This window comes from Lipotes vexillifer, unplaced genomic scaffold, assembly GCF_000442215.2.
Source record: "Lipotes vexillifer unplaced genomic scaffold, Lipotes_vexillifer_v1.1 scaffold1201, whole genome shotgun sequence".
Classification (NCBI taxonomy): Eukaryota; Metazoa; Chordata; class Mammalia; order Artiodactyla; family Lipotidae; genus Lipotes; species Lipotes vexillifer.
Genome location: NW_006783542.1, coordinates 1,730,324 through 1,753,896, shown reverse-complemented (window position 1 = coordinate 1,753,896; position 23,573 = coordinate 1,730,324). Strand labels below are relative to the sequence as shown.

Here is a 23,573-nt window from a genome sequence, read left to right as displayed (position 1 = left end):
GTTTAGCCAGAAAGAAACAGAGGGAAGAGGAGCGCACGGGCAGCTGGGTAGCTCGAGTCAGGGCAAGGCCCCACCTGACTTTGCCCTCGTACTGCCCATAGAAGAGGTGCTGGCGGCTGGTCCACTCGGCCATCACGAACTCCAGGGCAGGCTTGCCGGTGGGCCCCGGGAGGCTGCACAGGAACTCCAGGAGGGGCTCCAGCTGGGTGTGCACCAGGTGGGCGAACACCATGATCAGGGACTGGGGGCACAGGAGGACACCTGCTTCAGGGACTCAGGCAGCCAGGCAGGAAACAGAGGGCAGCGTGGCCGGTCCCTCGCCAGCGTCTCTGGGGCTGGGGCCGTCCTACCTGCATGACGCTGAGCGTCTCCGCCTGCTGCATCTTGCTGAGAATGGCGCGGAGAATCTGGTCCAGGTTCTCCCCCAGCTCCCGCCCCGCCTTGGAGATGAGGGTGGACACGAGGCGGCCCACAAAGGCGGCAGTGAACTCGGAGGTGCGGGGGTCCAGGAGCTGGCTCACCACCTGCATCACGTACCACAGCCCATTGTGGCCCTGCTCGTCATGCCACTGGGCCACCTGCTCCAGCGTCACTGACACATAGGCCCGCAGGCACTCACCACCGTTCTGGGAGACAAGGGAGGGGACTAGGTCAGCCGCGGCCACACAAGGCCTCCGTCTGCAGGGTCTGGGGGGCTCATCCCGCCGGAGCTGGGGCCGCGCCGTTGCAGACACAGGTGTGCACCACCCTGTCTCTGCTGTGCCGCATCGGCTAGCTCAGAAACGCGCGCTTCTCATCAAAGGGAGAATGGACACGCTAACGGAGTTTCAACCGTAAAGCTCTACCTCTGGTACTGAGAAAACAGAGCTAAGACACAGCAGTAACTGGGGGGACTGCAGGTCTCTGTGAGAATAAAGCAGACCTCACACCAACCACGCTGCCTACAGATCTCCAAAGGCTGGTCCCTTTGCTGACTTCATTAGTCTGTACGTCTATAATCTCTTCCGCCGCAGCAACACCTGGACACAGATAGTAGGATGACTGGCACTCACACCTCTGAGACGCACAGAATGTCTTGGTTTTAGCAGTCGGAACCCTTCCTGGGTCCTCTGGGTAAATACAGATTTGAGGGGTTTCTATCTCAAAGGCAGGAAATGGTTTCCAACTTCTCAGCCTGCTGCACATGCACCGCAGCTCAGACACCTGCGTGGTGATACCTGCACGGAGATACCTGCATGGTGGCGTTGTCGTCCGTGTGGAGGGTGCACTGGGCCACAGCAGGGAAAGCCTGGCAGATAAGCAGCTGGGAGAGGGGGGGCTTCGTGTTCCGCACGACCGTGGTCAGGATGTCAATGGCCGTCTGTAGGAGAGAAGTCAGGCTTGCCTCTGGGGTGGGCGGAGGGGGCCCAACAACAAGATCCTTACTGTGCGGAGCCCACCCACCAACCCAGAGACACTCATAATGAAAGGCACGTTTCTGGAAGAGGAAGGCAGCAGAGGGTACTCTCAGTCTCCTGGCGGCAGCTCATCACTTGAGAAGCCACGGGGGTGGGCGGGAGCGGAGGTTGACTGGACAGCCAGGGACAGTGTCATCACGGGACTGTCCAATCACCGAGGGCACCTTGGGAACAAGAGCTCCCTTCTGAAAGTCTCGAGAACCACCCACTGTCCTCGTGGGTGAAGCAGCCCAGGAACATCACCCCGTGAACATATCACGTTGCTGGTCGGCGTCAGCGGGGTGGGATCTTGGGGGACTCGTGCAGGGCTCGCTCGTGCTCTCTCATCCCCACCCTGGCCCCGTAACGACTGCCGTACCGCACAGAGCCCCGCAGGGATCTTGTCTGCTGGTGCCTGCATGATGCTGACCAGGGTGGGAATCAGCCTCATCTGCATGGGGCCCTGGCAGGCTTCAATCTGGGACAGCTCCTTGAAGATGTCCTGAGCCAGCGAGGCGACCACAGGATCTGAAGTGGAGAAGGCAACATGAGTCCCCCCGCCTGGTGGTGTGTGTGTGCTTCTGCCTTAATGCTGCCTGTTGTTTGGCCCTAAGCGAAGTGAACAACTCCTGCTTTGATTTTTGTTTTTTAGGAATTTCATGTAATGTCTGAAACATTTATATTAACATATTTCCATACAAATAACCCAAAGAAAGTTTAGTATCAGTTGTTTTTTGTTTGTTTGTTTTTTTATACTGCAGGTTCTTTCTTTTTTTTTTTGCGGTACGCGGGCCTCTCACTGTTGTGGCCTCCCCCGCTGCGGAGCACAGGCTCTGGACGCACAGGCTCAGCGGCCATGGCTCACGGGCCCAGCCGCTCTGCAGCATGTGGGATCCTCCCGGACCGGGGCACGAACCCGCGTCCCCTGCATCGGCAGGCGGACTCTCAACCACTGCGCCACCAGGGAAGTCCCTGCAGGTTCTTATTAGTCATCAATTTTATACACATCAGTGTATACATGCCAATCCCAATCGCCCAATTCAGCACACCACCATCCCCACCCCACCACGGTTTCCCCCCCTTGGTGTCCATGTGTTTACAACTTCTGCTTTGATTACACATCACTGACCCGGGACCTACTGGGGCCACCTGAGTAACCTGAAAAGCAGGGAGAGCTGCTAGCTGTCTGGGAGATAGCATTTGTGTGACCTCACGAAGTCAGGGACGAGTCAGCAACAGCTATTCCTAAAGCAAAACCTGCCTCTTTTTCTGGGACAAATCTTTAACGTCTGTATTCTTGTGAAACTTGGACTGATTATGAAAACAAATGCTTAAGGGGAAAAAAACTCCCCACTGATACTTTGTTTAGAAGACATCAGTCTCAGAAACTGCCCAAGCACTGACTCTTCCCAGGTTCCCACGTGTCAACGAGGACCACGCACAAGAACTCCCAGAGCCACTGGAGGGCAAAAGGTAAAGCCTTCCAAAAGCAGAGGCTCGTGAAGAAATGCAACTTCAGCTCGACCTGCTTTGTGTAAGAAAAATATAAATGCCCTCCTCTATCTAGCATGAGACAACGTATGCAGTGTGCAGGGCACTAAGACACACGTTAAAAGTTCACTGCAGCGTTGACCGTAATAGAGAAAAACTGTAAACAACCCAGAGGTCCATGAACAGAACGGGTAAATAAATGATGATATTTATGGAATAAATACTATGTGACGGGCGGAGAGAACGAGGACTATCTAAGAGTGCAGTGTGGAACCCTCCTTAGGACACATTTTTAAGCGAAAAAACGAATTGAATAAAATGTTTTGTATGACATCACGTTACATAACCAACCCCCTTCCAAGCTTCAGTACTCGCTCTTCAGATACAAATGTCCTCAATATTTCTAATACACACTGACTGCAGAAAAACTTAAAATGCAGAAAAGTATTAAAGGAAAAAATACACCTGTAATTTCACCACCTAGAGATAACTACCCTTAACATTTTGATGCATTTTCTTCTGGTATTTTTTCTATATATATATCCACACATACATCCTTTTCTAAAGCAAAACCAAAACTTGGGGTTATATTCTACGCATTTTGGAAAACATTCTGTTCACTTACTACAAGGTGAGCGCTTCCTCATGGCTTTAACAATTCCTTTGAGGTTTGATTATTAACGGCTGCAAAGCATTCCATTTTATGGATATAATTAATTAACCTCTTACTATTTCCAAATTTTTGCTACTATAAAAAACATGCAACGAACACCTTATTCATAAACCTTTGCATATACCTCCTTCACTTTTCCTTTTCTAGTTATAGATCTAGGCCTCTTCTTTTAGGAAGCTTTTGGTTTAGTTGCTCAATTCCCTTACTTTACTGTCAAAGTCCTGGATTATACGTCTTGCCGGTTAGCTTTCTTCCCAGTTCTTACTAGACAGCAAGAGTTACGGGCATAGGTCCTCTGCTGTTTACTGCTGCTGGATCTATAGCACGACCCTACTCTCGCTAACTCGAAGTCACATTCTCTGCTTCTAATGCTGAGACCATCAGACCCAGGGAAGCGCTCACACGATCCCCCACCCCCCACCCCGGCCCCGCGCATACCGTTACTGTGCTTCAGGAAGATGGCGATGGTGAAGGGGCAGACTTTGCTCTCCATGCTTGCTGTGAACTCTGGGTCTACCGTACAAACGATGCACAGCGTCTCCATCACCAGGTTGAGGACCTCTGAGCTGAACTGAGCCGCCAGGTGAATTAAGCCATCCAGGATGCTGGGGAGGAAGGGCTGAAGCACGTGGGTGCTCTCTGAGACTTTCAGCTGGTCACAGTAACTGGAGAGCAAGAAATAAGCAAGAGCTACTCACCAGCGGGCCCCTCAATTCCTGGTTTTTCCAATCAGCATTATGTCTTGCAGCATTTACACGTGAAGCTTTATGAAGCTACTTGTAGAGCTCATTAAGTTTTTATATCTTTCTGTGGCTTTCTTTTTAGAACTCTCACCACCACCATTTCCATGTTTTCTAATTTCTGCTTTGGTCTTTGTTATTTCCTTTAAAATTTCTTTCATCCCTCTATTTCGTTTTGAAGCAAATCCCAGTCATGGTTACATCCAAATTATTAAGATATTAAGTCAAATGACTTACGATTCCTCAGACTACTGTCTTAGTCACATTTCTAAGACACATTTTATATATATGTATATATACATAATTTTCCAAACAGTGTTTTTAAATCTTTTCCAATACAATTGTTATTTAGTAGGAGACTATTTTTTAACTTCCATGTTATAAAAATTTTATACTTCTTGGAGTTTTTTTTGCATCCTAAGATGAGATCAATGTATATAAACATTTTACACATACTCAAAAAACTGGTGCACTATTTGCAGGGTTTAAAAGTTTGTTTTCAAAACAGAAACAGACTCACTGACTTAAGAGTACGAACTTATGGTTACGGGGCGGGTGGGAGGGATAGACTGGGAGTTTGGGACTGACATGTACACGTGGCTATATTTAAAATAGATAACCAACAACGACCTACTGTATAGCACAGGGAACTCTGCTCAATACCCTTTTAATAACCAAGATGGGAAAAGAATTTGAAAAAGAACAGATACATGTATATGTATAACTGAATCACTTTGCTGTACACCTGAAACCAACACAACATTGTTAATCAACTAGACTCCAACATAAAACAAACATTTTAAGATTTTAAAAAAGGAAGTTTCATTTCTTAAAAAAAGTTTGTTTTCTATACGTAGTTATACCTTATTCGCCTCTTATTCAATCAATAAATATTTACTGGGTGCTGCTTACCATGTCCAATGGGATATAATTATTAAAAATATATCATCTAAGTCTTTACTTTTGTTATTTTCAGAACAGTAAAGGGCTTCCCTGGTGGTGCAGTGGTTGGGAGTCCGCCTGCCGATGCAGGGGACACGGGTTCGTGCCCCGGTCCGGGAAGATCCCACATGCCGCGGAGCGGATAGGCCCATGGGCCATGGCCGCTGGGCCTGCACGTCCGGAGCCTGTGCTCCGCAACGGGAGAGGCCACAACAGTGAGAGGCCCACGTACCGCCAAAAAAAAAAAAATAATAAATAAAGTCAATAAAAAAGTCATTGTTTCTCTATGTTAAAAGAACCTACTGCAGAAACAAGGCCCTCCGACCCCAGGTTCTCAATAAATGGTTTTTCTTAACTTAATTTTTAAGTGTCTTACAACCATATTATTTGTATCTTCTGCTGGGTTCAAAGGTCCACAGTGACTAGTAAACCTGTGGGCTTAGATCTCACATTTGTTCAGATTCTTTGTTTTTTAGCCACACCTCGCAGCTTGCGGGATCTTGGCTCCCCAACCAGGGATCGAACCCAGGCCTTCGGCAGTGAAAGCGCCAAGTCCTAACCGCTGGATCTCATCTATAACATTTCTATGTTCAATGCCACCATGCTCTAATCTAACTCCTCCTTAAGAGCTGGCTCAGCATCTGGCCGTGGGCAGCTCTTGCCTCGTCAGACTAGGTTCTGCATCCATCTCCACTGGACTGAGTTGTGCCCTACCTCTTCCCGCTGCTTCTCATTCTAAGGGTTTACAGAGTCGGGGAGACCACAGAGTGCACCATCTGGCCAGATCATATGGGATCTTCTATGCCACGCTAAGGAGGTTAGACTTTATCCTGGAATCCAGTGTATATCAAAGCTTTTTTTTTTTTTTTTTACCAATTACTCCCAACACCTAATCTCTTCTTTGCCCTACCCCACAGTCTTCAGGGAAAACCGACATCCCAGGAAAATGCTCTATATTTATCCTGTGGCCTCACGGACCGTCCGGTATACTCCGACTTTCTTCTGGGTACCTGACCCAGAGTTCGAAGAGCACACAAGCAGAGCCATGAGTTTTAATTTTCAGGCACAAGAAGCTGAGCACACGAGCCAGGGCAGCCACGGTGGAGAGGGAGGAAGGGAGGAGAGGCGAAGGCACCAACCCTGGCAGAGAGCCGGCATCTCTGGGAGCTCAGGCCTCTACCTTTAGGTATAAGACCTAAAGGTACAAGATCTGTACTTTTACTATAACACGGACTACAGGTAGGGTAGGCCTGGAGGTGGTAAACAGTAAGCTCAGCAGTGGATGTGTTAGTTTTCAGGTGCTTGTAAGATACCCATCCTGGCATAGCCAGTAAGCACATACATTAATTTGGAGCTCTGGAGAAAGGCTGGCATAAATATGACTAGAGAAATGAGACACAAGTGGAAGTATCTGTCAATCAATATCTTGTTTCAGGAATGGTTTAAGGCAGTTTGCAATAATACATACACTACGACATGAATGAATATATTAAAACTGGGGTAAAAGAAAGAAAAGCCAAGGTGGTACGATGACCAGGAAAGGGCTGCTGGTGACATGAGAATGAGCGCTTCAATGACATGATGAGAATATAAGCCAGACTGAAACTGGCTGGAAAACAAGAGGGAAAGGGCCGAACGGAGAATCCCGGCTGTGAAAGAAAGCACAGCTAGCACCCCTTCACAGGAAGCTCTTAACCTGGGGTCCACTCTTCCACACATGATGTAAAATTTTATAAACAGGTATGAGTGTCCATTGTTTGCTGTGCACGTTCAAGGCTTTTGTCACTTTTCCAGAGACAGCTGTCACACCTTTCCAGAAAACCAATGCCCATGTAGTCAGAGAACTGAAAACTACTAAAAAAAAGAGAGTTCTCTTCACATATTTTTTCTGATTATTTAAGAGTAATATAAAATTTAAACAAACTTGAAATTTCTTTAAATTCTTCTCAGCTTTATTCCGGCGTGACCGACCTATAAAATGGTTAGCTATGCCCACTGCGGTGACTGGACGTACATGCGCAGCGTGAAAGATTTCCCACATCCAGGTCACTGACACAGTCCATCATCTCAGATTTACCTTCTTCTGGGTGAGAACAGTAATTTCTATGTCCCGTTACACGATGCAGTCACCATATCTCATGTTAGATCCTCAGCCCTTGGTCATCGGACCAACGACAGCGTGTACCCTTTCATCAATCTCTCCATGTTCCCCACCCTCGGCAACCACCTTCCTGCTCTCCTTTACAATGAGTTGGGTTGTTTTTTTTTTGTTTTGTTTTGTTTTTTTGCGGTACGCGGGCCTCTCACTGTTGTGGCCTCTCCCGCTGTGGAGCACAGGCTCCGGACGTGCAGGCTAAGCGGCCATGGCTCACGGGCCCAGCCGCTCCACGGTGTGTGGAATCCTCCCGGACCGGCGCACGAACCTGTGTCCCCTGCATCGGCAGGCGGACTCTCAACCACTGTGCCACCAGGGAAGCCCTCATTGTGGTTTTGAGGCACATTTTCCTGACAACTAGTGATGTTGAGCACTCTTTCATGTACCTGTTGGCTATCTGTATGTCTTCTTTAGAAAAAGTGTCTATTCAAGTCCTCTGCCATTTTTTAAAATCAGATTATTTGCTATTGAGTTGTATGGGTTTTTCATATATTTTGCATATTAACTGCTTATCAGATAAATGGTTTGCAAATATTTTCTCCCATTCAGTAGGCTGCCTTTTCATTTGGATGATGGTTTCCTTTTCTGTGCTTTTTTAGTTTGACGTAGTCCCACTTGTTTACTTTTGCTTTTGTTGCCAAATACAAAAAATCATTGCCAAGACAAATGTCAAGGAGTTTAACTTTTATGTTTTCCTCCAGGAGTCTTATGGTTTCAGGTCTTAGGTTCAAGTCTTTAACTGATTTTGAGTTTACCTAAGTATATGGTGTAAGATAAGGGTCCAGTTTTCCGAACACCATTTATTGAAGAGACTGTCCTTCCCCCACTGTATATTCTTGGCTCCTCTGTCATAAAATAATTGACCATGTAAGTGTGGGTTTATAGCTGGGCTCTCTGTTCTGCTCCACCGATCTCTGTGTCTGTTTTTATGCCAATACCACACTGTCTTTTGATTACTGTAGCTTTGTAATATAGTTTAAAATCAGGAAGTGTGATGCCTCCAGCTTTGTTTTTCTTTCTCAAGATTGCTTTGGCTATTCAGGGTCTCTTGTGATTCCACACAAATGTTAGAATTGTTTGTTCTTCTATGAAAAATGCCACTGGAATTTTGATGGGGTTGCACTGAATCTGTACATTGCTTTGGGAAGTTTGGACATCTGAAAAATATTCATTATTCCAATCCCTGAATAGGAAACATCTTTCTATTTGTGTCTTCTTCAACCTTTCCTCAATGTCTTACAGTTTTCTGTGTATAGATCTTTCACCATCTTGGTTAAACTTATGCTTAGGCATTTTATTGTTTTTGATGCAACTGTACAGGAGATTGTTTTTTTTTCTTTTTGCAGTACGCAGGCCTCTCACTGTGTGGCCTCTCCCGTTGCGGAGCACAGGCTCCGGACGCATAGGCTCAGCAGCCATGGCTCACAGGCCCAGCCGCTCCGCAGCATGTGGGATCTTCCTGGACCAGGGCACGAACCCGCATCCCCTGCATCGGCAGGCGGACTCTCAACCACTTGCGCCACCAGGGAAGCCCAGGAGATTTTTAAATTTCTCTTTGTGATAGTTCATTATTTCTTCTTTTCTTTTCTAATTGCTCTGGCTGGGACTTCCAGTACTGTGTTGAATAGGAGTGGTGAGAGTGGGTACCCTTACCTCGTTCATCTTAGAGAAAAAGCTTTCAGCCTTTCACTGTTGAATATGATGTTAGCTGAGGGTGTTGTCATATATGGCCTTTGTTGTGTTGGGATGTGTTCCTTCTATACACTTTTTTCAAAGTTTTTGTCATGAATGAGTACTGAATTTTGTCAAATGCTTTTTCTGCATCTATTAAGATATTCATGTGATTTTTTATTTCTCATTCTATTAATTGGTGTATGACATTTATCGATTTATGGTATGTTGAACCATCCTTGCATCCCAGGGATAGATCCCACTTGATCGTGGTTTGTGATCCTTTTACTGCGTTGTTGAATTCAGTTTGCTAGTACTGTGTTGAGAATCTCTGCATCTATATTCATCAGGCATACTGGCCTGTCGTTTTCTTTTCCTGTAGTGTCCTTGTATGGCTTTGTTATCAGGAAATGCCGGTCTAGTAAAACGAGTTTGGAAATGTTCCCTCCTCTTCAATTTTTTGGAAAGAGTTTGAGAAGGAATGGTATTAATTCTTTAAATGTTTGTAGAACTTACCAGTGAAACCATCTGGTCCTGGGCTTTTCTCTTATGGGAGGTTTTTGATTACTGACTCACTCTCCTTGTTAGTTATTGGTCTGTTCAGATTTTCAATTTCTTTATGATTCAGTTTTGTTAGGCTGTATGTTTCTAGGAATTTATGCATTTCTTTTAGGTTATCCAATTTGTTGGTATACACCTGTTCACAGTCGTCTCTTATGAACCTTTGTCTTTCTGTGTTATCAGTTGTAAAGTCTCCCCTTTCATTTCTGATTCTGTACTTGAGTCTTCTCTCTCTTCTTTTTAGTCTAGCTAAAGTCTGTCAATTTTGTTTATCTTTTCAAAATACCAGCTCTTAGTCTCACTAAATCTTTCTAATATTTTTCTGCTCTTTGTTTTATTTATTGCTGCTCTCATCTTCCTACTGCCACCTTTGGGCTTAGTTTGTTCTCTAATTCCTGAGGTATAAAGTTAGGTTGTTTGAGATCTTTCTTTTTTCTTAATGTAGGTGTTTTTATCTATAAAATTCCTTCTTAAAACTCCTTTTGCTACATCCCATAAGTTTTGGTATTTGTATTTTCCATTTTCGTGTGTTTTAGAATATCTTTATTATTTTTTAAAAATTAATTTATCATTTATTCATTTATTTTTGGCTGCATTGGGTCTTCATTGCTGCGCGTGGCCTTTCTCTAGTTGCGGTGAGTGGGGGCTACTCTTCATTGCAGTGTGTGGGCTTCTCATTGCGGTGGCTTCTCTTGTTGTGGAGCACAGGCTCTAGGCGCACAGGCTTCAGTAGTTGTGGCACGCGGGCTCTAGAGCACAGGTTCAGTAGTTGTGGCTCACAGGCCTAGGTGCTCTGCAGCTTGTGGGATCTTCCCAGACCAGGGCTCGAACCCGTGTCCCCTGCATTGGCAGGCAGATTCTTAACCGCTGCGCCCCCAGGGAAGTCCCTCAGAATATTCTTAGATCTCTCTTTTGAGTTCTTTGATCCACGAGTTGTTTAGAAGTGTGTTGTTTAATTTCCATATATTTGTGATTTTTCCAGTTTTCCTACTGTAATTGATTTCTAGTTTCATCTCAATGTGATCAGAAGAGATACTTGGTATTATTTTAATCTTAAATTCACTAAAACCTGCTTCATGACTTATCCTGGAGAATGCTCCATGCATGCTTGGGAAGGATGTATGTTCTGCTGCTGTTGGATGGAATGTTCTGTATGTCTGTTGGGTCCATTTGGTTGAAAGTATAGTTTAAGTCCAATGTTTCCCTACTGATTTTCTGTTTGGATAAGCATATCCATTGTTGAGGGTGGGGTATAAATCTCCTGCTATTATTGTACTGTTGTCTATTTCTGCTCTCAGATATTGATATTTGCTTAATATATTTACGTGCTCTGATGGCAGGTGCACGTATATTTATAATTGTTGTATCTTCCTGATGAATTAACCCCCTTATCATATAATGACCTTTGTTTCTTGTTACAGCTTTCAAATTAAAGTCTACTTTGATAAAAGTATAGACACCCTCACTCTCTTTTGGTCTCTACTTACACGGAATATCTTTTTCCATCCCTTTACTTTGCGCCTATGTGTGTACTAAAACCTAGAGTCTCTTTTAGGCAGCATATAGTTGGGTCTTCTTTTTCAATCCATTCAGCTACTTTGACTTTTTTTTTTTTTTTTTGCCGTATGTGGGCCTCTCACTGCTGCGGCCTCTCCCATTGTGGAGCACAGGCTCCGGACGAGCAGGCTCAACGGCCATGGCTCACGGGCCCAGCCGCTCCACGGCATGTGGGATCCTCCCAGACCGGGGCACGAACCCGTATCCCCTGCATCGGCAGGCGGACTCTCAACCACTGCGCCACCAGGGAAGCCCCTACTTTGACTTTTAATTGGAGAATTTAATCCATTTAAAGTAAGTTTTGATAAGTAAGCCCATTTTATTAACTGTTTTCTGGCTCTCCTGTAGTCCCCTGTTCCCCCGACCTTTCTCTCTGGCTGTCTTCCTTCCTGAATGGTGATCCTCCGTGGTGGAATGCTTTGACTCCTTTCTCTTTCTCTTTTGTGCGTCTATCAGATTTTTGCTTTGTGGCTACCGTAAGACATTTTATAGATATGATAGTCTATTTCACACTGACAACTTAACTTTGACTGCATACAAAAATTCTACCCCTTTATTCCCTTCCTTTAATGTTTCTGATGTCACGATTTAACTCCTTTTACACTGTGTATTCGTAATAATAATCATAAAGTATTTAGCTAGTTATTTTTAACACTTTCATCCTTTAACCTTTATACTAGAGTTAGGTAGTTAACACACCACCATATTACAGTATCAGAGTATTCCAAATCGATTACATACTTACCTGTACCAGTGCGTTATGTACGTTCACACTATTAATTAGCATCCTTTCATTTCAGCTTGAAGAACTCCTCTTGGCATTTCTTGTAAGGCAGGTCTAGTGGTGAAGAACCCCTTCAGCTTTGTTGTCTGGGAAAGTCTTTATCTTGTCTTCAGTTCTGAAGGACAACCTTCCTAGCTAAAGCACTCTTGGTTGGCAGTTTTTTCTTTCAGCACCTAGAATATATCACCCCACCGCCTCCTGGCCGGCAAAGTTTCTGCTGAGAAATCTGTTGCTAGCCTTATGGGAGTTCCCTTGTATGAGAGAAGAGTTTTTTCCTCTTTTTGCTGCTTTGAAAATTCCCTCTTTGTCTTTGATTTTAGATAGTTTTTACTACATTTTGTCTTGGAGAAGATCACCCTGGATTGAAATTTGGGGGGTGATATATTAGCTTTATAAGTAGGAGGTACAAATCTCTCCTCAGATTTGGAAAGTTCTCAGACATTATTTCTTTAAAAAGCTTTTTGCCCCTTCTCCCTCTCTTCTCCTGGGACTCTAATAATTTGTAGACTGCTTCTCCTAAAGATATCCCATAGTTCACATTTTCTTCCTTCTTTTTCATTCTTTATTCTCTATCCTCCTCTGACTGGATAATTTTGAAGGTTCCGCCTTCTATTTCACAGGCTTTTTCTTCTGCCTGATCCATTCTGCTACTGATGCTCTCTACTGCGTTTTCCATTTCATTCTCTGTATCCTTCAGCTCCAGAATTTCTTTCTTTCTTTTTTGTGATTTCTCTCTTTGCTGAACTTCTCGTTTCATCTGTGAGTTGTTTTTCTGATTTCATGGAACTGTCTTTCTGTGTTTTCTTGTAGCTCACTGAGCTCCTTAAAATGGCTGTGTTGAAATTCTTTATCAGATAAATCACAGATCTCCACGCCTTAGGGGCTGGTTATTGGAACATTATTGTGTTTCTTTTGTGATATCATGCTTCCTTGGTTTTTCACGATCCTTTATGTCTTGCACTGCTGCCTGCACATCTGAAGCAGCAGTCACCTCCTCCGGGCTTTACTGACTGACCTCTTCCAAGTGTCCAATCTTGGATTTTTTTGCTCCAGTGGTGTGCTAGAACTTCTCCACTGGGCTTTGGACTTCGACAAAGGCTCTCTCATCTGTGGGTAACTGTCTCAGTCAGTGTTCTCCAGGAGGTCCTGGGCCACGTCAAGATCCACAGCTGGGACTGAGGTCTGTGTTTCTATTATCTGACATACAGACATACAGGGTGAGATTCCCCCTGGGTCCCTTGGTGTACAGTGCCGATGACAGAACCAAAGCCAAATGGGGCTGTAGCCGGGACTATGGTCGGCAAGTCAGTGGCTGGGATGTGGGCTTGTCTTCTCAAGACAGCTCTCCTTGTGCTCAGATGGCACTGAGTTTGACAACCTCCTCGCTTGGACAGATGCCAAATTGTTGTTGTGGGAGGGATAAGAGCGAGGGACATCTTATTCAGACATCTTGCCGACACGCCCCCCCGCTCCCCCCGCCCCCAGCAATGCCTTCTAAAGACATATAGTAATGCCAGCACCTCAATCTCTGCTTCAAAAGGTAAGGAGGTGGCGCAGGCAGGTGGAAGGTGAACTCTGCGTTTTTAGGGTTTCAAGCAATTCTTAGGATTCAACTGAGACTCTGTAAGTTTGGACTTGAAAATACTCCTGAAAACATCAATACTCCCTGTGGTCTGAGAAGGAATATAAATAAAGGACTAATAGAGCCACTAGTACATTAGCTGTGAGAAAGAGAGGTAAAATTGGGAAAAACAAGCAGTGTTTCCAGGCTACATTATCACAAATTTGGTTTCCAATACAGAGGCAATCAATCAACCACATGATGCTAAGCCTGCTTCTATGACCCGCTGCTGTGCGACCCTAGGCAAGTTAGTTATCTCTCGGAGCCTCAGGTTCTGCTTCTCTGTAAGACAGGGAGTTGGTCTAGATGATTCCAGAGCTGGAGTGAATTGAAAAGGAACGAGGAGTAAAAGGAAACAGGATGTATCCGGGACTCACAGAAGCCATGTTTCTGGTATGGTTTCTTTCCCTGTCCTTCCAACATCCATTCTGCAGGAGACCTTCAGAAATTTCCAAGTAACATAATCCACTGGACAACTGCTGTTTGGGACTTCTACCCTGAGCAACTTCCTCTTAAAACAGTTTCCGTTGTCCTAAGGTGGCGTACTCACCCCCAGATGGCTCTCACTGCAGAAATTCGAACTGATGGGGGCTGTGTCTCATGAAGACCACTAACTGTTGCCTGAAGAAACTGCTGGATCAATTCAGGGGACATAGCAACAGTGAACCGACTGGCAGCCCAAAGGGCCCGGCCCAAGAGGAAAGGAGACACTGGGAGGAAGAGAGAGCAGTTAGAGGCTGGACAATACAAGTTTCTGCTACTGCCCACCCTCCTCCCCACCACTATTCCTCAGTTTGTTGCAGTAACTGGATACCACCTAACATACCTAACGTAATGGAGAGAAAAAGCATGATCTTGAAAGATAAAAGCAAACGTATGACCTATGGCACAGAATCATTTCCCTAGTTTCACCTTTCACTATTTGCAAAGTACATTTTGAATATTCCTAGACTACAAAGCCCCCCACCCTTGTTCCCACCACAGCTCTCACCACCCCTTACCGCACTGCTAGTCAGTCCTCTAGATGTCTTCTCCACTGCCGGTTTTTTCCTACTCTTGGACCACTATTGGAATACTGTAAATTATAGCTCTGTCATGCTTTTATTTAAAATGTCAGCAAATTCCAGAGTCTACCAAATAAAGCCCATCTAAATTCGCACGGCATTCAAGGTCCCCTCAGATCAGTGACTCTAGCATTACCTCTCATTTCCCTTTGTGCCGTCCAAACTCAGGCACACACCCCTCCCTAGGAAGTCAACATCTTACTTTGCCATTTCTGTGCTTCGTTTATAAGCCAACACACTCACCTCTCCTTGCATTATCTAACCGATCTCTTGGGCTGAAGTAATCCTAACTATCTCTGCCACTTTAAGCCCATGTCTTTAGCTTTCTAACATGATACAAATGTATGTTTTGATATTCTAGGCACTGGTGTAAGGATTACTACCCCTTGCCTATTATAAGATGCTTGAGGACAGAGACTATACTTATTCAGTTGTCATAGGGCTTAACTTAGTTATCTGTACAATAAACATTTAGTTGATGGGACCTATTCAACAGAAGCTAACAAACGGTGCCAAATAATTACATACTAACTCATAAAATGGAGAGTACCATCCAGGAACGCCTGGAAGTCCCAAAAGTTAAAACTGTTTTCATAGCAATACCAAGACATTATTTGTCTTTTTTCATTCTCATTCCTTCTCGAGTATACGGTGGAACTTTCCAGAGGTTACTGATGTGTGACACCATGGCCCTGACAGCTAATGGAACATATGCTTGCATGTCTTATATTTTGAAAGCTTCTCAGTTTTAATTTCCAATATGTTAAATACTGCTACATGTGACTCACAAAAAAATCTCCTTGGGATCACTGATAATTTTTTAAAGTGTAAAGGGGTCCTGAGACCAAAAAGTTTGAGAATGGCTTGTACAGAAAAGCTTTGCTAGGGCAAGTTCTACAAAAAAATATGCTGGTGAGTTTGAGAAATTCCAACACTGTCATTCAACACGTGATTACACTATATCCATTAGGTGCCAGGCACTGTGGGGCAAAAGGATATATTAGACATGGCTTGTACTCAAATATCTTACATTCTAGTCGGAGAAAGAAAACATATTTGTCAACCACAACATAATGCAGCATGTGGTAAATGCAGAATAAATAGGAACGTGCTCAGTGGGTCCTGAGCTCTGGATGCTCAACCATTTTAATTCTGTGACTCAGGCCTGAGATGCCCTATAACAGCTGGCCTAAGGAGAGGTGGAGAACATTTTCCAATGGCTTAAGCTACCCAGAGGGCATCCTATGGAGAGGAAGCAGTGAGTGGACTGACATGGCATCGACGACGCAGGGGTCCCACGACTTAAGTACTCAAGGAGGAAGCAGAGACAGCACTGGGGGCTCTGAGGGTGAGAACGAGGCACGGAGATCGTCACACAGAGACAACGCCGCCTCTCAGCCGCTGCCCTGCGCTGCTGAGAAGTCGGGCTCATGTAGTCGAGGCTACTTTTTCAGGCTAGTAGCGAACGTGGACATGGGAACGGACACTATAATCACGTAGACAGAAGAGCTTGAGAAAACTGACAAGCAGCACACAGAAAGGATGAACCACACACAGGCTGCCTGAGGGCGTGGGGACTTTGCAACGACAGAGCTTGCACCAGAGTTCTCAAGGCAGAGCAGCCAAATCTGCACTCTATTCAGCCGCCAGAAAACATCCGGGACTTGAGCGCTGATTGGGAGAACAGTGTGAGAGAACAGCATGAAGAACTATGAACGAGGCAATCCTAGTCTCTCAGTTGGTGAAGCTTGAGTCAAGGTCTCTGGGCAGTTCAGAGGTTCAGACGAGCTCAAGCTTTAGGGTGGAAGAAGAATGGTCACCCCGAGGTTTACCTGCCTGTGAACAGAACTGAGCTGATGGTGGGACTGAGCACGGTGCTGAAACCTACCTGAGAGGTTGAGGTCCGCGAGGACGACATTGGTCAGGAAGCCATGCATGTCGAAGGGGATCCTGCCACTCTTCACGCTGTCGGTGACGATGGACTTCACCGAGCCGAGGGCCAACATGCACGCCTCATGGATCTTCCACCTGCCAAAGGGACACCACAGCCTGGTCACACACACCCGCGGTCAAAGCGACAGACGCTTGAGGGAAGCCAACTCAGGAAAGGGCGTTTCAGCACAGCCTGACCCCAAAGTGCATTGAGCTGCTCTTCTGATCTAAACCTTTAACTGAAAACAGTGTAATTTAATAATAACAGGTTTTTCTAATTAAAGACAAAGCGAAAGTCCTTCCTTTCAAACCTTTTTGAAATGGGGTAAAAGCATCTTAGCCAGCTGTTTTAAGGAGGGGAAGAACTGCTTTAAAACAGATAACGCAAAGCAAGGACGCGCCTGCCTCCGACCTGATGCCCAGAGCACGTCCCTCAGTGGGACACCCGCCGCCCACTCTCACCAATGTCCGGTGCCGCCATTCTTGGTGTGCTCAGCTTCCTGTAAATGCCGAGTTGCTGCGGCGGCCAGGGCTGCTGCGCTCTCATTCTGGAAATCAGTGGCCACAGCCTGGTGGGAGGAGAGGCGCTAACAAATGTTTCTGTGCAAATTGAACTGCAAGCTTCACTGCACGCTGAATGGTTCCAACGCCTTCACATACGCACGGCTGAGCCCAATTAGGTACATCCAAAATACAGCCCCTAATTGTATTAAGGTCTCTACGTTAAAGTAGTATCCACATTTCCGCAGGGCCCAAGCACTGTGAAGCTCACAAAATGTAGCCGAAGCTCCCTTTGGCTACATTCAGCAGAGCCTAAGTGGTCAATGAGAGATTCAGCTTTGGATGGCAGGGGACAAGATATTTATTCTCTGGGAGCCTGACTGTGGAAATACAAGGCTAATCTACTAGCTGAAACTTGGTGTGGTCTTTCCTAGGTGCCTTAGAAACACCGCAGGGTAACAAGGAGTGCTCGCCAACACTGAGACAATGAGAACAAGCCTCGCACCTGACAGGCGGCAGGCGGCAGCTTCTTTGTAGACTCTCCGCCTAGGGACAGTGCTGTGCTCCAGCCGGCGCCAAGGAAGCATGAGCGGCCATCCGGGTGCCCAGCCTCTCAGCAATCTAAGCTTTTTAACTTGCCAGCCTCTAGTCTGTGCTACAGCTTCTTGCTGAAGAGTTACCTAAACTGAGAAGTTCCCGGTTCAAGCACCTTACTCATTAGAACACTATCCTCTGCACAATTCTTACACCTAATATCTACACGTAAATCAGAACCGGGAGCAGTGACTTTGGAACTCCGGACTCTCAGACGTCACTCGAGATGCTCTTCTTATCCCCCAAAAGTCTACGACAAAGTCACCCAACAACACTGCTCAGCTTGGGTTAGAGATCTAGAAAGAAGAGGAACGGCTCAGGACCATCTGGCTGAAGTGTCAAGGTGGCCCTCTTACCAGCAACAAGTCTTGGGCTGCGATCCTGACAGTATAGGAGAAGGTGTCATCATCTTCATCCTCCACAAACTGCTGGGGGTTGGCTGTCCACACTTTGATCTGAAAGGACGAGGACGTCAGGTCTCCCTGAGGCTCCCATCTGCTCCGTATATTCCCTTTTTTCATCCACACACTGGAATGGTTCAGCCTCTTGCTTTCATCTTGAACAGAATGCTATTCTTTTGATGCAGAGAAGCGAACCCTTTAACAAGCTGAGCAGCAAAGGCCGCTGCAGAAGGTGGCTGACTGCTGGCCCCTCCTACTGTAGTTGGCTGTTACCCCCAAATACGTCAGCTTGCCGAGTCTAGTAGGTCTGACGGGTATTTAATGGAAAACCATGTCCATCCTTGTGTTGTTCACACGAGACAGGCATTATCATATTTTTTAATGCTCTTTTTTGGTCTAAGCGTTCACCAACCAGGCTAATGATCTGAACTCTATTATATCTCACTATTTATAGAGAAAGGTAGGCTCTTCTGGACATCTGGGCCTTTGGTTGGCGGTCCTATAGATGTAAAAGTATTAGTACTCTGAAAGCCCAATTACCTAGTACAGGAGTTGATAAAACCCCAACACCCAGGGATTCGGCAACATAATGACATCAAAGCTTTCTAGAACCTCCCATGAAGTTACTCCTCAGGTGTCTATTCTTCAGAATCAGCTGGTCGCCTGACTTAGACCCCACATGCAGGCTGCACTCTCTGAATGCAAGCCGGTCACTGTCTCCCATACGTTGTTACCTGCTCCTCGGTGATCTGCATGTATAGGATGAGATAGTAAATCAACTCAGGCAAGGCCTTCTTGACAGTGCTTTTGAACTTGCTATTTTCTAGGAGAGCATGGACAAATTCAAAAATGCTAAAGACGAGATTTTCAAAGCCCAGGACTTCACCTACAGGAAACACACAAGAGAAGCTTTGAATGACAAGAAAGCCAAAGGAAAGCACAGACGCTGGAAAGGAATTACATCATCTCTGTAAGTTGATGAACAGTTAAAGCACTTGCTAATTATTATTCTCCAGGGAATGGAAGAAGGGGCTGAGGAGTCAAAGAAAGGAACTGGAGGCTATTAAGTACTCTTTGGTTTTTCAGGTAAAAGAATCAGGGAATCCCCTGGTGGTCCAGTGGTTAGGACTCAGCGCTTTCACTGCTGAAGGCGTGGGTTCAGTCCCTGGTCAGGGAACTAAGATCCCAAAAGCCGTGCAGCAAGGCACATCCCCCTCCCCCCCCCCAAAAAAAGAATCAGAAACACTGAACATATTTTCCACTCAGAAATTCTACAATTTCACGAGACTTACGCAAATGCCTATGAGGAACAGATCAATGATTTTCAACTTCTCATTTCCCCACATCTAATACACTTCGAGGAAAGTCGGTGAGAACACTCTCTTGAGAGCGTGAAGCCTCTAAGTCCCTGCCTCTGTTCTGCCTTTCCCTGGCTCCCCTTCCCACTAGGTGGTACGCTTGCTGAGATGAGACACGCCACATACCATCAGAATCCACAGCATCTTCTACTTCCTCTGTGTCATTTACTTCCGTCCTCACATAAGTGCAATGCAGAGTAAAGAAACAGAATGCGCAGCCTGCTTTAGACATACTCTACAGGGGAATGCTGTGCACTCCAACACTAGGAGCAGACGTTTTAAGAAAGCGGAACCACATGAACGTTAAAACCCAAGGCTAGATTCCCAACTAAGGGGGTGGCAGGTCCCTTCAACCTTCTGGAAAGGATATAAAGCTGCACTTTCAGTTAGGGTGTTCCAAACAATAGGCAGAATTTGCTGCATGGAGGACACCATGTGCTTTGGGAAGTTTTTCACCAGGGCTGTCACTGCCTGAGAAGTTAAAGAGAAAAAACCCCAAGAGTTACAGGTGACATGGGAGAAAAATCACTGATTTCAGAGCACTCTTCAAACCCCCAGCATCTCCATCGCAGTAAATGTTTACCTTCAGGACTTCCATCTTAAACCCGCTGTCAGACGTGGGGCCGTCTGGTATCTGGAGGGCCTGGACGAAGGCCTCTGTGAACTGCTGCACCACAGGGAAGATCAGGACTTTGGCGGCACCCTGGCGGCAGAAACCAAAGTCAGTACTGGACGTAGCCGGAATCAGTGGCTCAGTGCGTGCACCAAACACCGAGACCCGCGCTGCCTCCAGACCCCTTCGGGCTCGGGCCTCCATCAGAAGGGCATGGCCCCAAGGTCCCTGGAGGTGGCCCCTAGGTCTGCTGTGTCCTTATCCAACACTGGCAGCTCCCTGCCAGGAGCTTCTTCAAAGCTATCACGTAAGACCAGCTTCTCAATCCCAGGGGCTGGTATTTTTCAGCTGGTCTGGCTCCACATGGGAGAGAAAAGAGCAGAGAAGTTCTGGGTGACGACTAGCGTGAAAAAGATGGAGGAGGCGTTAGAAAAAACAAGGCTCAGACGAGAGGAAACTAAGCTACACGCATGTGAGGAACTTAACCAGGACGTTCACTGCATCCACAACACGGTGAGTGTCCGTCCTGGCACTGCTGTGCTGAAGACCTCTAGGCAGGCCGTCCATTACCAACCTCAAGGCTCACTCACCTTCTCCAGCTCCTCCATGTTACAGATCATATGGGCACAAGTGGTAAAAATCTCCACGGCTCGGGAACGGGTTCGAATACCATACACCTGGAAACAAGTTACAGTGCAGCCATGAGACTGGCGGGTGTGCGTTCGTGCGTGCGTGCATGCGCGCGCGCGCGTGTGTATGATTAAACTGTGACTACTCAATCCTGACATGGGACTGGGTCCCCTACAGAGACAGGAAATGTCAATCACTCATGTCCAGGAGACAGACTTCTTCTGTAATCCAGAGAACGGAAGGCAGCACGACGTTAGAACTTATTAGAATCAGCCTTACATATAGGCCTCTGTGGGTTAATCTGACAAAAACATGAAGTCGGGTACAACCTGAAATCCCAACACGGTCAACGTATTTCTTTCAAAACACAGCCCTTGGCTGGGGCCGGAGAGGAGTAGGGAGGTTAACCAAACGCATACAGAGTAAAGTAAGGGCTTATGGGGCACAGCGCAGGGATAGAATCGTTTCCCAGTACGCGGCTGAGGCGAGCATGCTCGGGTGGGCTGCCCCGTGAGAGGCCAAGGCAGCACCAAGATGGCAGCAGCAAGGCGGCAGCAGCAAGGCGTCAGCGCCAAGGCATCAGCACCAAGGCAGCAGCAGCAAGGCGTCGGCACCAAGGCGGCAGCGCCAAGGCGTCGGCACCAAGGCGGCAGCGCCAAGGCGTCGGCACCAAGGCGGCAGCGCCAAGGCGTCGGCACCAAGGCGGCGGCGCCAAGGCGTCGGCGCCAAGGCGGCGGCACCAAGGCGGCAGTGCCAAGGCGGCAGCACCAAGGTGTCAGCGCCAAGGTGGCGGGCTGCGGTGTGAGGGCAGACTGCAGCTGCTTCACGCTCGCATCACAGGCTCGCCCTCGCAGGTACAAGCGAAGACCCAAGTATCATCCCAGCTCAGCCTCTGTCAGTTCTTGTCTTCAGGTCTGGGCACCGGCAGCCAACACAGCGGGCGCCCCGAGCGGGGGCGGCCGGCCAGAGCCCGAGTAGTTCCGCCTGCCGGACGGCACAGCTGAGACTCGTACCTCGGCCATGGTGAAGATCTTGTACATCTCTGGGAGAATGACAGGAGCAACGAGCGGCATCTGGGTGTCTGTGACTTCTCGAGTGAACTCTACAGAGAAGAAAGGCCGCTTTACAAAGACACTCCGTGTGAAGACTGCCGAGCTGCTTGTAGGCGGCACACTGGGGAAGACGCCGGGTGGGACACTTAGCCTGGCGCACGGAAGCAGTGGCAGTTATTGGTTAGAAGGGAAAGGGAGCGCAGAGACAAAGGACAATACCCGAGAGTAGGAAAGAAAACCTGCAAGCAACGGAACTGTGTAAAAATCCTCGTGAGGTTGCCTTAGGAAAATTCGGAATTAATCTAGTTTGTGCCCACTGTCACCATCCAGGTGCACCTTTGTTCCACTTTCAATACCCTGCCCAAGAAGCTCTTCTGACGCACACGGTAAAGTCTGTGCAGACTTACCTGGCTCGAGCTCCACCCTGCAGATGGGGACGATGTCTACTGACCTAGAGGTCAGGCCACTGCTCAGAGGAAGACAAGGGGGTTTATACCCCGTGAAGGCGGGTGAAGAGCACCCTGGCCGCGGAGTGAGACTTGAGGGAGGCGAGGCAATGTGGGTCCTAGCTTTCCCTTCGCTTCCAAAACCTCACAAGGCACCGAGACAGCAAGCAGGGCTCTGGACTGTGTCGCTGAGCGTGGAATACAAGCCCTCGAGTCCCAGTGTCCTCTCATTTATCTGCTGCTTAACCAACCACATTCATTACTCTCATGATCACTCTTGATAGCCTCAATTTATCAACACTTTACAAGCTTAAGTCCAACGTAAGTTTTCTGAAGTCACTCATCAGGTCAGAGAAAGCATGGGATGCCAGCGACATCAGTCTCCAAGGCTCTTCGAGAGCGAAGACAAAGCTGAGGCTCACGGATCACTCATTTCAAGCCTGGCGGCTGTATCTGCATTTCCTTCACCCATCAGCCTTAGCTGCATTGAGAAACAGCTAAGTATTACGTAATGGGAAGCCTTATTACATTCGAGAGACTGGGACAGCACCTTCAACAGCCCTGACGAGAGTCAGACCCGCTCTGCTGCCGGGCTCCTGCCCCCACACCGGTGCCCTGCTCCCCGCACGCACACGGGCTGCAGCTGCCGGAGCGCGGCCCAGCCTCACGTGAAGGTGTGTGGAGCAGCTATTTGGGAGTGGAGGCTGGCAGCGACCCACCTGCAAAAGCACACACACTTCCTCTAGCTCTTTCCTTGAGGCTGATAGAAAGGTCATCTCACTGAGCAATGATTTCCTTAGTCAAGCACAACAAGGGCTCTTGAGCAAAAGCCAACTGTATATACAAACGTACAACTATTCTTTTCTCCAGGTTTGTAAAAAAGAAGCTGAACTTTGTGTTGGAAGACTGGAAGGGAATAGGCTTCCTTTCCTTAGTATAAACTAGGTCTGTTAATTGATATTTTGGCATCATGAGCTTGTAAGTAAAGAATCCTAGAAGGCTCATTCCATGGAGAGGGGTAGAAGTCACCTGAATAATACGCTGTACAAGAGAAACAAGGGCGATAAGCGGGGCAGGGAACATCTGAGCAAGGAGCATTTGACCCTTTCAGTAGATCAGCTCTATGCCCTGGGCACCCGTCACATGTAATCAATAAAAATACACCGCGTGGTGCAAAAAGGCAGCTGGGGCACGGGAAGAGGGGGTTTGAAACAAAAGGAGAGGGGTGATTTGCTTCTGGACATGGAACTAGTATTATCTACTATCAATATTAGATGGACTAGTAAAATTGGGACCAAATGCCAAGTTCAGTAAACTGACTGACACTCAGAAAAGGTTGTAACGGCATTCC

The 23,573-nt window shown here is 46.9% G+C and overlaps 1 protein-coding gene across 1 annotated transcript in view; it reads right to left on the bottom strand.

Annotated features, from left to right (window-relative positions):
* Positions 1-23,573, bottom strand: part of IPO9 (importin 9) — a 45,877-nt gene that overhangs the window by 2,788 nt on the left and 19,516 nt on the right. The window contains exons 5-19 of the mRNA XM_007456146.1: positions 21,738-21,826; positions 20,685-20,771; positions 20,065-20,184; positions 19,852-19,952; positions 19,608-19,666; positions 18,858-19,009; positions 18,079-18,177; positions 17,090-17,196; positions 16,584-16,723; positions 14,182-14,341; positions 4,039-4,265; positions 1,816-1,964; positions 1,232-1,360; positions 351-626; positions 75-241 (exon numbers count right to left, since the gene is read on the bottom strand). Of these exons, the coding sequence (XP_007456208.1) occupies positions 75-241; positions 351-626; positions 1,232-1,360; positions 1,816-1,964; positions 4,039-4,265; positions 14,182-14,341; positions 16,584-16,723; positions 17,090-17,196; positions 18,079-18,177; positions 18,858-19,009; positions 19,608-19,666; positions 19,852-19,952; positions 20,065-20,184; positions 20,685-20,771; positions 21,738-21,826 (2,062 nt within the window). The remainder of the gene's footprint in view (positions 1-74; positions 242-350; positions 627-1,231; positions 1,361-1,815; positions 1,965-4,038; positions 4,266-14,181; positions 14,342-16,583; positions 16,724-17,089; positions 17,197-18,078; positions 18,178-18,857; positions 19,010-19,607; positions 19,667-19,851; positions 19,953-20,064; positions 20,185-20,684; positions 20,772-21,737; positions 21,827-23,573) is intronic.